Below are 16,135 nucleotides of genomic sequence, written 5' to 3'. Positions count from 1 at the left end.
TGAATTAGTGAGCAAGTTGTTCTGCAATTTTTAGAGTTGTTTCATGGTGTGATCATCGTCGTGGTAATACATGGTTTCTATCAAGCATGTCAGCGTAACCTCCCACAAAAGAACACCTGGATGTTTTCATATTATGGTATAAATAGTGTTATTTAATATTATAAGGGTGCTTAGCAACAAGAAAATGGTATTGGTAAATTGTGGAGATTCTGCAGTAAAAACCAACATTCTCTGACTTTTGTTTTTTTTCTTTTCTTGTGGAGTAGAGACTTGTTTACAAAGTACATGTTTAGACAATTAAGAGTAACTGATTTTAAGACCTTACTGGCGACTTCTTTTTAATAGGATAATAGGTGCCAAACCTGTCAGATTGGTATTTTTTTTATTTTTTTATTTTATGGGTAATCAACTAATATTAAAAAAAGCATAAGCTGCCCCTAAGTACACATAAAGTATATAGAAGGAACACCAACAAAGAAAAAACAAAAAGAACAAAGAAAACCCAGTGAAGGACACATGAAAAAATCTGCAAAAACCCAAAAGAAAGGACTACAAGATGACCCTTAAGTCCCACCGGAACTACAACAAGACACCCACAACTAGAAAGAAAACCCAAAAAAGTTTTGGTACGAAAGAAAAGAAACTTAAAAAGAAAGGAGGAGTGCTACACATACTACTAAAGAGTTCAAAGTTGTAACAGTTGTGCTGCGTTGCATCTCTCGTTTTAGTATTCTAATTAAAATTTTACTCTAGAGTTGGACTATTTTTCAGGATTCTAATTAAAATTAGATAGAAATTGGGGATAAAGAGAGTTAGACTAAAAAGTTGCTGTCTTTTGGCTTGGTCAATTGTTCCTTTGAAAGCTATCATAATGTCTATCTATAAGAGGATAAAACCCAAATTACATTTAATGTTAAGAGTCCCACATTGCCAAGGTATACTTGGGTTGTGGGCTTTATAAGCTCTGAGCAAACCTCTTCCCTTAAGGTGCCTTTTGTGGAAGAGTAAGGTTCAATGGACTTTATCATGGTATCAGAGCTTCAGGGCCTTGGACAATATTGGGTCTTCCCTCCCGTTGTACACGTGTTTGGACAATAGTGCCATACGTGAGGGGGCGTGTTAAGAGTCCCACATTGCCAAGGTATACTTGGGTTGTGGGCTTTATAAGCTTTGAGCAAACCTCTTCCCTTAAGGTGCCTTTTGTGGAAGAGTAAGGTTCAATGGACTTTATCATTTAAGTCATAGCCCTCAATTAACTATAATACTTTCTTTCTTTCTTTTTTGTGATATGTAATTCAATCTTATTAGAAAGCTCAAAGGGGCGCAATTCAAGTATACGTGGAGTATACAAGAGAGACAGCCAATTAGGGAGAAGAAGAACACAATCAACTATAATACTAACCGTGCGTATTATGAAAATTATATGTAACTAAAAGATCCTTTTGTTCTTTTTGGTAATTCTCTTGTATAATACCCCTGTATAACGAACTATACACCTTTGTTTTTATTGAATTATCACTTATCAAAAAAAGTAAATAAATAGAAAGACTAGAAACTCCTAATTATTATTGATCCTGCATCAGGAGGTCAAAGACGGGAATTTAGAGAAGTGAATTATTTCATTGAAAGTCTCAGAAGGGTGGTCTGGTCCAATTTTAGGCACTATTCATGAGCTAAACTGTGTTTCTGTTGCATACTTCCCTTGGTAGGGAGGGAGGGAGAATTGAATGTATAGATCTAACATTTTGGTGAATTTAGATGTTTTCCTCTTCATTTTTTTCCCTTTGTTTCTAATCATTTTATGTTACCATAAATTGTAAGTTTTTGTTTCTCTATTGTGAAGGGCAGTGTTTGGTCATCCCTTCCTCCAATTAACGTTTCTTCATCTGACCAATCCAAGCCTGTAATACTGACGGTGGCATCTATGGATTCTGCTTCATTTTTCCGGGACAAAAGCCTTGGTGCAGACTCCCCCATATCTGTGAGTTCAATTCTTTTGATGCATATATCAACATTTGAGATTAATCTAGAATGTTACATGTTTATTCTTACCTAATTAAGCGCATTTAACTGTTTGGATTATTTTAGGGACTGATTTCATTGCTAGCAGCAGTTGATGCACTTTCACATGTAGATGGTCTGGATGACCTTACTAAACAGGTGCAGTTGAGATGAGTGTGGCTTCTTAATACAATGTTGCTATTTGCTTATTGTGCTGAACTTGTTATGATAAGGTCCTTTAATTGAAGAATAGACCATCTTTTCTTTTAGGTCTTAGATTTTGGTTTTAGTGATTTTCAATGTTTTCTCTAAGCATTAAATTTACAGTTTTGGTAACCTACTCTAGTTTAATTATGTCCTTGGTTTTGTATTTGTACGCTACTTACATCACCCTTATTTTGACGAAAGTGGGAGCTGTTGAGATCAAAGACTTTCTTCCTATTAGTCTGGTGAGTGGCATGTACAAAATTATTACGAAGGTGACGCATCACAAATGAAAGCAACAAAAAATAAATGAAGGCCAACAGAAAATAAAGATAGATACCATGTTGAATAGGGCCTCACTCTCACTCAAGCACATAATTTCAAAATAATAACTCTTCATTCAGTCTATTCATTCTTGATCCCTAATAACATCGTTACATCACCTTATATAACCCACAAACTTATTAGATAAAACATACTTGACGTAAACCACTAAAATATAGTAGTTGTGAACAAGACAAAGACTAAAAAATAAACATAAGATAAAACACACTACACGTGGACTACTAAAACATAGTAACTATGAACAAAATAAAGACTAACGAATAGAGATAAAACTTAGAACTCTTGTTGACATAAAACTTCTTGCTGGTGATTTGGCTGAAACACTATTGTTGATAGAGGACATGACTGCATCAGAAGGTCTTGGCGAATATATTGAAAATTGTATTGGAGAATATCATTTCAAATACTCATAATGCTTTTATCAGAGGTTGTCAAATCCTAGACACGGTTTTCATCACTAATGAATTCCTAGATAGCCTTCTCAAATCAAGCAAGCTGGGGGCTTTTGTGTAAACATGACTTCGAGCAAGCTTCTGATCATGTTAGTTGGGACTTTTTGCTTTACTTTTTTTTTTTTGATAAATAATTACAATGATATAAAAAAGCGCAAAGGGGCGCAACCCTTATACACGGGAAGTATACAAGAGAACCCCTAACAGGGACGAACAGAGAATAAATTTAAAAATTCAACATAAGTAAAAGAGCTCAAACAATGATGGGGCGCTATCCAAAAATATAAAGTATTGAGCAACCGCTTCCGTAGCTCCACCATGGATGTCTCTACATCTTCAAACAGCCTAGCATTCCACTCCCTCCAAATACACCACAACAAGCATAAAGGAGCTAACCGCCAAGCCTCTATAGCATGACCACCCCCAAGCGCCGCCCCCCAACTATTCAGCAACTCCAACACCGTACGTGGCATAACCCACTCAACCCCAAATAAAGTAAGGACATAGCTCCAAAGAGCCTGGGCGACCTCGCAGTGAAGCAACAAGTGATCAATAGACTCCCCACTCTTCTTACATAAACAACACCACTCAATTACTATCACTTTCCTCTTACGTAAGTTATCATCCGTCAATATTTTGCCCAAAGCAGCTAACCAAACGAAGAAGGCCACCCTAGTTGGAGCCTTAACACGCCAAATATTCTTCCAAGGGAAACACGGGACAAAAGGGCCAACTTTCCTAATAAGCTCTTTATAGAAGGATCTCACCTCAAATAAACCTTTTTTAGAGGGATTCCACACTAACCTATCACCCTCCCCATGTCGAGCCGAACTGGAGTATAGACGATCGAAGAAAGAAAGGACCATATCCAACTCCCAATCCTGGATTTGTCGCGTGAATAGAACATTCCACTGAATAGCACCATTATGAACCACCAAATTATCTTCTACCGTCGCGTCTTTATACCTTGCTATACTAAAAAGAGCTGGAAAGCATTGCTTCAAGGATCTATCCCCACACCACCAATCTTGCCAAAAACTAATATTTGATCCATTCCCCAGTTCAAAATGAACAAAATTACGAAATTCCTCCCACCCCCTCCTAATATGCTTCCATACACCTACTCCAAATGAACCCGAAGCCTCTTTCGAACACCACCCCCCCTTTAAACTCTCAAACTTGGCATCAATCACCAAACGCCATGAAGTCTCTCTCTCCCTACCATATCTCCACAACCACTTACCCAAGAGAGCTCGATTGAACTGGATAAAATTGTGAACTCCCAACCCACCTGTATGCAAAGGTGTGCAAATCTTGTTCCAATTAACTAGATGAAATTTGGTCTCGTCACCAATGCCACCCCAAAGAAAATCCTTTCGAATTTTATCAAGACGATTAGCCACCCTCACAGGAATAGGAAACAATGATAGATAATATATGGGGATGTTGGAGAGCGTACTATTAATAAGAGTCAACTGAGCACCCTTCGACAAGTACATCCGCTTCCAACCCGCCAACCTCCTTTCCATTTTTTCAATAACACCATTCCAAATAGAGGTGGACTTGTAAGAAGCACCCAACGGCAAACCCAAATAAGTCATAGGCAGAGAAGCAACCCAACATCCAAGAAGATTAGCCATCCTTTTGACATCCTCTACTCCACCAATAGGAACAATTTCTGATTTTCCTAAATTAATTCTCAAGCCAGAAACTGCCTCAAAGCATAAGAAAATACATCTCAGATGTCGAATCTGTTCTTCTTGAGCGCCACAAAAGATCAAAGTGTCATCCGCAAATAGCAGATGATTCACAACTACGGCCTCGGAGTCCCTGGAGCCCACTGAGAACCCAGTCAAATTACCCTGATCCAAAGCGGCAGTCAACATCCGACTCAAAGCCTCCATAACCACCACAAACAACAAAAGAGAAAGAGGATCTCCTTGTCGCAACCCACGAGAGCTACTAAAAAAACCGGCTGGGGTTCCATTTACAAGAATAGAAAATCTCACCGTAGAAATACAAAAACGCATCCAATTCCTCCATTTTTCCCCCAAACCACATCTCTGCAACAAATAAAGCAAGAAGTCCCAGTTCACATGATCATAAGCCTTCTCCAAATCCAGCTTACACAGAAGTCCAGGTTCCCCCGATCGAATATGACTATCCACACATTCATTTGCAATAAGCACAGAGTTTAATATTTGTCGACCACCAATAAACGCATTCTGAGTGTTGGAGATAATCTTGCCCACAACGGACTTAAATCTGTTTTGCAAGAACCTTTGAAACAATCTTGTAAATCCCCCCAACCAAGCTAATAGGGCGAAAATCTCTCACATCCATGGCACCAGTCTTCTTGGGAATCAAAGTGACAAAAGTAGCATTCAGACTCTTTTCAAGCTTGCCTCGAGCATGAAATTCTGCAAAAACATCCATAATGTCAGTTTTTAAAAAACCCCAACACTTTTGGAAGAAAGCCGCAGTGAATCCGTCAGGGCCCGGCGCCTTATCTCCATTCAATTCCTTGATAATATCCGACACCTCCTTCTCCTCAAAAGCTCTTTCTAGCCAGGTGCTCTCCTCCTCGTCAATGGATAAAAAAGATAGGCCCTCCACCCTAGGCCGCCAGGAACAGTTCTCTGAATACAGCTTGTTGTAAAAGTTAACTAAATGCTCCTTAATCTCCGCAGGATTTCTTGAAATTATACCGTTAATATTCAAAGAATCCACTTGATTGAATTTGCGATGTGAGTTGGCCACTCTGTGAAAAAATTTTGTATTCTTATCCCCCTCCTTTAACCACAAAGCTCTAGACTTTTGCCTCCAGCTCATTTCCTCAAAAAGAAGGGTCTTCTCCATCTCTCTCGCCATATCCACCCTACGAATTTTTTCATCCTCCTCAAGACATCGACATTCTTCGATTAAATCCAGCTCTCGAATACCCTCCAATAATTCTTTCTTCTTCTTCCCTAAATCACCAAACACTTCTTCATTCCATTTCCTCAAATCAGCTTTCAAAGCCTTCAATTTATTGGCCAAAACGAAGCTTGGCAAACCAGAAAAATCATAAGACATCCACCACTTTTGAACCTGCTCAACAAAACCCTCGTATTTCAGCCACATGTTTTCAAACTTAAAATACTTGTTTCCTCCTCTATTAGTCCCACAATCCAATAACAAGGGAAAATGATCGGAGAAAAGCCTTGTCAATCTCCTCTGAGACACATCAGGAAAGCGTTCCTCCCACTCCGAAGAAATTAAGAATCTATCTATTCAAGACCAAATAAGATCTTCTTGACCATTAGACCAAGTAAACTGGCCATCATCAAGGGGTACGTCCACCAGATTATGCAAGAAAATGAAGCCTGAGAACTCTTCCATAGCTGCAGAGAAGCCAGCACCACTAGATCTCTCACTAGGAAAGCGAACCACATTAAAATCCCCCCCAATACACCAAGGCATCTCCCACCAACTCATCAATCCAGCTAACTCATCCCACAACACCCTCCTCTCCCTGTCATCATTCGGACCATAAACACCCCCAAACGCCCAAATAACGTTATCACCAGTGTTGCGCAAATGTGGCTTTGGGGAGAAATTAGTGCAGTTAGGTTCTCTAATTTTATCAATGGCACGCCCATTGGTTTCTTTAATAGTTCTCGGGGTCTGAGATAGAGCAACTCTCTCTCCCCCCCTCCTTTTTGTGATTGTTATGGAAGCTTTGAGTCATATGATGTCAGCTACTATGAATGGGGGCTTTATCTCTTGTTTTTTGGTGGGGGGCTAGGGGGTGATGATTTTGTATCTGTGTCCCATTTCCCTTTTGTTGATGATACCTTCATTTTCTATGGGACTACTCCAGATTATTTTCGATACCTGAGATGTTTTCTCCTGTGTTTTGAAGTTGCTTCAATGTGAAGATTAACCTGCCTAAACCCGAATTGGTTCCTGTGGGTAATGTGCCAAATATGAGTGGGTTGACTCGTATTCTGGGTTGTAGGGTTTCATCTTTGCCTATGAAGTATTTAGGCCTCCCATTGGGTGCTTAGTTCAATGCTAAATATATTTGGGATACTATTATTGAGAAAATGGAGAGAATATTAGCTAAATGGAAAAAGACCTTACTTGTTGTCTAAGGGGGGTCGAGTAACGTTGATTAAGAGCACAATTTTCATCATTCCTAACTATTTCCTTTCCATCTTCCCTATCCGGTTGGTGTTGCTAATCGGTTAGAAAAATTGTAGCAGAATTCTTTGTCAGGGTGGTTTGGATAATGAGTCTAAATTCCATCTTGTTAATTGGAAGAAGGTTTGTACTCCTATTCAGTTTGTAGGGTTGGGGATTAGGATTTTGATTACTTTCAATTAGGGTCATTACGTACCTTAGATTTACAAATGTCCTAGGGAGACTCTCTTGTCCCGCTCTTTTCAAAAAACCCTTAGCCTACTCTTCTTCGCTTGTGAGGGAGGGAAGATAGATCTCATCCTCCCTCCCTCCTCCTCCTCTTCTGGTTCCTCTCCGGTCTAGGTTCTCTTAGCTTTTCTTCTTCGCTTGGGTCTTTTAGTTTTGGGGTTTTCTTTTGTTGGGGGTAGTTCTCAGTGGTTGGGTTTTCCGGAGCGCTCGCGCCCCGCTCGTGACCTCGCCGGCTTGTTTCGGTCCTTGCCGATGTCGCCGTCTCTATGGTTTGCCGCCGCGCTGTTGTGGGTGGCTGTTTTTGTTCATGCGCTTCTTGGGTTGTAGATCTACGGGTTTTGGGGCCTCCTCGCCGTCCACGTGCCTCTCCGGAGGACTCTCCGTCGTGGTCCGACTCCTCTGCCGTCGGCACTGCCGCGGGTGGCCGCCACGCACCGTTCCGGTGTGCCGTGGGTGTTTCTGTTTTATGGGTGCTAGATCTGCAGCGTATGGGACCTTGCCTGCACACGCGCCTCTCCGATGGCTTCTCTGGCAATTTCCGCTTCTTCCAATGGTCCTTCTACCTGGTTTCGCGCCGCTCCGGTTGCACGTGTCTACACGCACCGGTGGCGCACCGGTGCGCGTGGCTCCACGCGCCACTGTTTTTTTTTTTTTTTTTCCCTCCTGTAGCTCTGGCTTTTCTTTGTATTTTGGGTTTGCTTTCTTGTATTCGGGGTATTGTTGTGTGGGTTTTGGGGGTATTGTTTGGGGGTTTTCTTGGGTTTGGGGGGTTTTTTTGTATGAGGGGGGGTTACTTTGTATCTTGGGTTTTATTGTATAATGGGGGGGTTCTTTTGTATCTTGGGTGTTTGATGGGGGGTTTCTTTTGAATCTTGGGTTTTATTGTTTTATGGGGGATTACTTTGTATCTTGGGTGTTGGATGGGGGGTTCTATTGGGTTTTATTTTATTATGGGGGTTACTTTGTATTTTGGGTGTTTGTTGGAGGGTTTCTATTATATCTTGGGTTTCATGTGGCTTTTGGGTGTTGTGGGTATGTAGTTTCTTATGGGTTTTTCATGTGGGCTAGCTGGGTTGCTTCTGTGTATACTTCATGCGTACTTAGGGGCGCCTTACGCTTTTTTAATGAAATTTTCTTACTTATAAAAAAAAAAAAGTGGTTGTGAAGGTTTGTTGTGGAGAGAGAGGCCTTTTATTATCAGACAGTGGATAAGAAGTATGGGAATTTGGTGGGTGGATTGTGCACAACGGTATGACCGGATCTTACGGGGTGACTCTTCATAAACACATTAGGAGGGGGGTGGGATTCCTTCTCTAGTTTTGCTAGGATTGAGGTGGGTGATGGCTCTCATACCAGGTTCTGACATAACGTGTGATGTGGAGATCGTCCTTTGCAGGAATCTTTTCTGGAGTTATTTTGCACTGTAAGGAATAAGGATGCTATGGTGGCTAACCTGAGGATTGTTAGCAAAATTATTTCTAAAGTTTTGGCAAATAGGTTGAAGTCAGTATTGGGGAAAATTGTCTTAAGTTCTCAAAATGCGTTTATCAAGGGTAGACAAATTTTGGATTTTGTCTTGGTGGCGTATGAATATTTGGATAGTCATACCAGACTTATTTTAGGTCATGGCTCCAAGATCAGATTTTGGCATGATGTGTGGTGTGGAGAGATGACCCTCAAGGAAGCTTTCCCGTTTTTATATGGCATTGCTCGTGATAAGGATGAGCCTGTTGTAGCTCACATGGTTTCGGAGAGTGGTTCCCTTTAGTGGGACGTCCACGACTAGGAGGTGGATGTCTTGGCTTCGTTCTTCACCTTGTTGTATTCCTTTAGAGTGAGAAGTGAAGGGGATGACAAGCTTTGGTGGACTCTTTCTCACAAAGGGAATTTTGTGGTTAGTTCTTTCTATAAGGTCCTTACTTGCAAAGAGGAAGATCCTTTTTCCCTGGAGAAGTATTTGGCGGACCAATGTTCCCTTGAAAGTGGCTTTTATTGCTTGGTCAGCAGCGCTAAGGAAGATCCTTACCTTGGATAATCTAAGAAAGAGGCATGTCATTATGATTAATAGGTGTTGTATGTGCAAGATGAATGGGAAAACTGTGGACCACCTTCTTCTCCATTGTGAGGTTGCTCGTGTCTTATGGAATGTCATCTTTAGCCGCTTCAGCTTGTCTTGGGTTATGCCTCTTCGGGTGGTAGATTTTTTTTTTGATAAGTAATAATTTCATTAAAAAGCGCAAAGGGGCACAATCCTAGTACACAAGAAGTATACAAAAGAGTCCCTAATTAGAAGAGATAAACGAACATGAAAGTAAAAAATCAGAAAATGACATACGACCCGGGCTATGCGCCGATACCCACAGATATAACATATTGAGCACATTTCTACAAGAGCCCCAACCGTAATCTCCACATTCTCAAAAAGCCTAGAATTTCTCTCTCGCCACAAGCCCCACAAAACACATAAAGGAACCTGCTTCCAAATACGGATAACAGAACCACGATCTAGCAAAGTGCCCTAACCACTCAATAAATCCAAAACACTAGTAGGCATAACTCACTCCATTCCGAATAAGCTATAAAAATAACTCCAAATAACCCATGCCACATCACAATGTTGAAGAAGGTGATCAACGGATTCCCCATGCTTCTTGCACATGACACACCACTCTACCATCACAATACCACGCCTACGTAAATTATCATGAGTTAAAATCTTTCCTAAAGCAGCTGTCCAAACAAAGAATGCCGCCAGCTTCGGAGCTTTAACACGCCATATACCCTTCCACGGAAAATAGGCCGCTTCGTGGCAAACTAATGCTTTATAAAAAATCTTCACTTCAAAATTCCTCTTCTTAGAAATATTCCACACCACCCTATTGACCTCTCCAAGCCGAATCCGACTAGAGTATTACTATTCATAGAAGGATATCACCATCTCCACCTCCCAATCTTGAGCATATCGCGTAAAGAGTACATTCCAATGAGACGCACCTCCTACCACAGACAAATTATCCACCACCCAAGCATCCGGAAAACGAGCAATAGAGTACAAAGCCAGATAACATAACTTGAGAGGCCTGTCCCCATACCATAAATCATGCCAAAAGCGAATATGAGACCCCTCACCCACCTCAAAACGCAAGTACTTGGTCACAGTATCCCACTCCCTTCGGATAAATTTCCAAATACTCACACCATAAGGCCTCGTCACCGATAAAAAACTCCAACCTCCCCTCACACTCTCATACTTCACCTCAATCACCGATCTCCATAACGCATCACGTTCTTGCGAAAACCTCCATATCCACTTCCCCAATAAGGCTTGGTTAAATTTAATAACATTACGAACTCCCAAACCACCAACCTTGATTGGAGAACAAACCCGATGCCAATTGACTAAATGAAATTTAGTCTCATCCCCCATACCATTCCACAAGAACTCCCTTTGAAGCCGCTCCAATTTCTTGGCTACACTCACAGGAATGGAAAACAAAGATAAATTTATTCACTTGCTGGTGGACGGGTGGCCACTCTCGGAGTGTTGTTGTGTGGAAGATGATTCCTTCTTGCCTTATGTGGTGCTTGTGGTGGGAACAAAATGATAGAAACTTCGAGGACAAAGAAATGACGTTTGAGGAGCTCAAAACTTTTATTTTTTATTTTTTATTCTTTGTTCACTTGGACTACTGCGTTCCTAGCTCTCTTAGTGATTAGCTTTCATAATTTTCTTGTTTTTTTTTCTTCTCCGTCTTAGACGCTCCTTTTGTGTACTCCTTGTGTACTTGACTGTACTTTGCATTTTTTTAATGATATTTCGCTTACTTCTCAAAAAAAAAAATAAATAAATAAATAAAATTGGATAGTCATATTTGCTCTGGGGAGCCTATGCAAATTGGATTTAGAGAAGGCCTATGACCACATAAACTAGGAGTTTCTGTTGTATTTGTTGAAGAGATGTGGCTTTAGGGGGAGATAGCAAGTTTGGATAGATCATTGCATATCTACGATGTGGTTTTCCATTCTCGTTAATGGGTCGTCTTTGGGCTTTTTTAGTAGTTCGCATGGATTAAGACAGGGGGATCCACTGTCTCGATGATGGTTTGTGGTTATTATGGAGGCATTAAGCAGGATGATATCTGCTACGGTGGATAGTGGGCTTTTATCTGAATTTTTGGTGGGATCGAGGAATCATGAGGAGATGGTAGTGTCGCGTTTGTTGTTTGCAAATGATACGTTAATCTTTTGTGAGCCTAGTTGTGAACAACTTCATAATTTGAGATGCCTTTTCTTATGTTTTGAAGCGGTGTCAGGGTTGAAGATAAACTTGTCTAAGTCAAAGATTGTTCCCATAGGCAATGTGGGGGATGTGGAGGGTTTGGCTAGTATTCTTAGGTGTAGAGTGGCTTCATTGCCGTTGAAGTATTTGGGTCTTCCTTTGGGTGCTCATTACAAGACTTCTACCATTTGGAGTGGAATTATTGAGAAGATGGAACATAGGTTGGTGGGCTGGAAGAGGCTTTATTTATCAAAGGAAGGTAGGTTAACTTTGATTAAAAAGAAAAAAAGAAGAAAAAAAGGGTACTCTTTCTAATTTACCAACGTATTATTTGTCTATTTTCCCTATTCTGGTAGGAGTGACTAATCAATTGGAAAAACTTCAGAGGGACTTTCTTTTTCTTTTCTTTTCTTTTCTTTTCTTTTCTTTTTTTTTGGGGGGGTATTAGTGATGATTTTAAGTTTCATCTAGTGAAGTGATCGAATATATGTACTCCGTTAATTTCAGGGAGATTAAGGGTGAAAAATTTGATTCAGTTTTAAAACTGAGCCCTTTTGGGTAAATAGTTGTGGAGGTATGCTACGGAGAGAGAGGCTATGTGGAAAACAGTGGTAGACATTAAATATGATAGTATAAGGGGAGGTTGGTGTTCTAAGGAAGTTAGGGGCCCTATGGTGTGGGAGTGCGGAAATGTATTAGGAGGGAGTAGGAAGTTTTTTCTAAACATGTGAGGTATTATGTAGGAGATGGATTTAAAGTGTGGTTTTGGCATGATGTTTGGTGTGGGGAGCAACCTTTGAAGTTCTCATTTCCGAAATTATTCACTGTTGCTTGTTGTAAGAATGGGTGGGTGGTGGATCGTATGCAGTTCCTTTATGGATACAATCATTAGAATTTATGTTTACAAGACCTGTGCATGATCAACAGGTGGAAGTGGTTTCTGGGTTCTTTGAGTTGTATTCTCAAATAGTAAGCCATGGAGGTGAGGATAAAATTTGTTGGATACCTTCTAAAAGGAAATCATTTGAAGTTAAGTCTTACTATCAGGTGTTATCTACTCCAATAAGGTCCCCTTTTCCCTGGAAAAGTATTTGGAAAGTTAAGGCTCCCTCTAGAGTGCCCTTCCTTGTGTGGATGACAGCTTTAGGGAAAATCTGAACTTTGGATAATTTACAAAAGAGGAATGCTATTGTGGTGTGGTGCTGTATGTGTAAGAAATGTGGGGAGTCTATTTATCATCTTTTCCTTCATTGTGAGGTTGCAACAAAATTGTGGAGTGCGCTTTTTCAATTGTTTGGTGTTGCTTGGGTTATGCCTCGAAGGGTGAGTGAGTTGTTGGTAAGTTGGTGGGGACAATTGGGAAACCGTATTGCTTTGAGAATAGGTTGGATGGCTCCTTTGTGTTTACTGTGGTGTCTTTGAAGAGAGCGGAACACAAGGAGCTTTGAAGATCATGAGAATGGATTGTTAGTTTTGGAAATTTTGTTCTTCTTTTTCTATAGTTTAGGGTTCTCTTGTATACTTCCTATGTGCTAGAGTTGCGTCCCTCTTCGCTTTGAATGAATTTGCATTACTTAAGAAGGAATGAGTTGGTAAGCTTCCTAAGGGTATGGATTATTAGGGGCTACCAAGGACACACCCAACCAAACAATTGGTAAAACAGGTCTCCTATGGTACAATCTCCTCCTCAGGGTCTTTGACATAAGGAACCTAACTTCAGTTCTGTCATCAAGTTTTTTACCCTATATTTACTTTAAATTGTTCATTGAAATTGACAATCTGCCTGTAATCAAGTGCTCTAGACATGAACACATTTTGAATGGTCTTGTGATTAAAACTTGATTGATTAATGTTAAGCATGTGTGTGCTCTAATTTTCTTTCTGCTGAATTATATTAGTGGTGCCATTCTTTTTTATTTGGATCTATTTATCTTCAGAATACTTTCCTGTGACTTGTTTTATTGCTGGCATGCACTAAAAAGTGCTCTGATTGCTGACAGTGGCTTAATTCTGTTGCAGCTTGTTTTTATAGTTTTCACTGGAGAGGCCTGGGGTTACCTTGGTAGCAGGAGATTTTTATATGAACTTGATCTACAATCAGATGCTGTTAGTGGCCTAAATAACTCATTAATTGACATGGTAGTCTTCTTCTCTTGGTAAAGTCGAACTCTTATAATGTAATCTAGGAGTTTTGTTATCTATAACATAGTAGTTTTACTCCAACCTTTGTATGGAAAGCATAATTTTATTCATGTACACGTATGAGACACAATTATGAATGGTATCGTGGTGTTTTTATACACTGTAAGGGTCTTATTTTTCGTGTATATTACTTTAATAATTTAATTAACCATTTTGAGCTGAGGAAAAATGTTATAGCTAAATTGGCTATTCTCTATATGTTGGGAAGAATAAGATAAATAAACTTTTTATGATAATTTCAGGAAACTTATGATTTATTGGGTAATTATTTTGACTGCTTTGGTTTAGAGAGCGTTAGAACTTTGGTAGATTGGAGTGCCAATCCTTACTGTTTGGTGGGCTTGAATGTTGATTTTTTTTTTTCAAATTTTAGCAATATTTTGGTTTCTAGAGTTGGAATTAGTGATTTCTGTTTAGTTTATGCATACTATTATGGATGACTGGGGGGTTAAATTAGACTAAGGGCTAGGATTAAATGTTAGTAGGGTTCTAAGGTTTTGCCTTATTAGATGCAAGATTATAATATCATTCTAATAGACCTTTTAAAAATTGCCTGTCAATTCTTTTGATTACTCTAGTTTTTGGTTGATTCTGCATCTAAAAAGATGTTTTCTTTATGTTTCCCTTGAAGAAACTTAATAGTGTATTTGCTTGGTAAAATATTTTCTAGTTCTCATTTTCTCAATACTGTTTCCACTTTCAGATTTTTTTCGTTTTCTAAAACATGTTAGGATCATGAGAACCATTTGTTTTATCAGAAAAAAAAATAAAATAAAAAAAATACTTATTAAAGTTCTTCTATTTCATTTACCAGGAAAAAAAAAAAATCATTTTCTAATATTTGCAGGCAAATTTTCCGCTTTTACTTTTTCAGTGAATATGAAAACATAAAACTGGATGAGTCTCACAGTGCAAATACTTTGGCTTCAAAGAAGACCAAGGGAAAGAAATCCTCGTCATTAAGCTGTCCATACCTTGCAACATTGTATGGAAAGCAAACTGTAACCTCGCATGTTTTGAAGTCATTGGAGTACAGTAGGGTGATAGCTGTACTGTTTTATCTCATAATGTCCCAGCGAATGTGTTACACGTAATAGAGTGGAGGTCCCCTTTTGTAATATTAAACTTGTTTTCCTTGTGATGGCTTTGTATGGTTTAGGATAATTTGTTACCTCATCTTCCTTTGCTATTTCATATCTTTTAAATGGTTTAGTTTATTAACTAGTGTCTGTTTCAAATGTTTTCTCTTGTATATTTTTTGTGTATTTGGGGCGCCTTACGCTTTTTATATACATCTTGATTACTTATCAAAACTAGTGTCTGTTTCTCTTTTGTATAATTCCCTTGCACATAGCCGGCCCCTTTTCTCTTGAAGGTATTAATTAATGAATTTTCACTTGTCAAAGCATGAAAATTTAAATTGAAGATGATTCTAAAGTGACCATTAAGGAGTTGGAGTAGAATATGACATTGAAGGATGACATAAATGCACAGTTGTTTCTGCTTTGGAAAAAGTGGAAGGAATAGTCTAGCTGCGTACTGCCTAGCACGTCATCTTCCTTCCCCAACCCCCAACTCTAGCTGCATCCTGTTGTGTTCTCCTTTGGTCATGTGTCTTTGAACTAATCAGACTTCCAAGTTGCTCCCTCTCTCCCTCTCCCTCCCCCCCAAAAGAAAAAAAAAAAAAAAAAAAAAAAAACCTTAACACAAAAACCAAAGATTTTGGTCCATAAAGAACAAAATAGAAGAGTTAAAAAGTGTTGATTGCAATAAGAAGACTTAAACAGAACACAATCAACTCATATATCTGGTTTTGGAAAAACCAAAAATACAAACACTGCTTAACTGTTTCTTTATTTTACTTTTTCTCTTACAGGAGATCTCTTTTTGTTCCATCAAGTCTTCTTTGAATACAATCATCAATTATGAAAACTTCAAAGCACCAGACCCCACACCCCAAAAAACAAAAACCCTGGAAAAGAAAAGAGTTCTTTGGTCTATAAAGAATGAAATCATAAACATAACCAAAGATGTTCCATTTGCTCAATAAGACTGGAATCAAAAATGGAACAACTCTTCAGATTTTTACGAAAAAATTATATATTACAAAAAGATAAACCCCAATTATATTTTTTTAGTTTTATTTTATTTGTTTCCCTCCTTTAGGAAGAAAATATCCTCTTTTAATTGCATTCATTGTCTATAAATATTACGATTAATCATGAAAACAACCTGAAAT

The 16,135-nt window shown here is 39.1% G+C and overlaps 1 protein-coding gene across 2 annotated transcripts in view; it reads left to right on the top strand.

Annotated features, from left to right (window-relative positions):
• The window catches only part of LOC133859440 (nicastrin), a 39,102-nt gene that overhangs the window by 15,695 nt on the left and 7,272 nt on the right, over window positions 1–16,135 (top strand). For both annotated transcript variants that reach the window (XM_062294847.1, XM_062294849.1), the window contains exons 9-11: window positions 1,849–1,981; window positions 2,089–2,160; window positions 13,714–13,833. In XM_062294847.1, coding sequence (XP_062150831.1) covers window positions 1,849–1,981; window positions 2,089–2,160; window positions 13,714–13,833 — 325 coding nt within the window. The remainder of the gene's footprint in view (window positions 1–1,848; window positions 1,982–2,088; window positions 2,161–13,713; window positions 13,834–16,135) is intronic.

Source organism: Alnus glutinosa, chromosome 2 (assembly GCF_958979055.1).
Source record: "Alnus glutinosa chromosome 2, dhAlnGlut1.1, whole genome shotgun sequence".
Classification (NCBI taxonomy): domain Eukaryota; kingdom Viridiplantae; phylum Streptophyta; class Magnoliopsida; order Fagales; family Betulaceae; genus Alnus; species Alnus glutinosa.
This window is presented reverse-complemented; position numbering and strand designations above follow the sequence as displayed.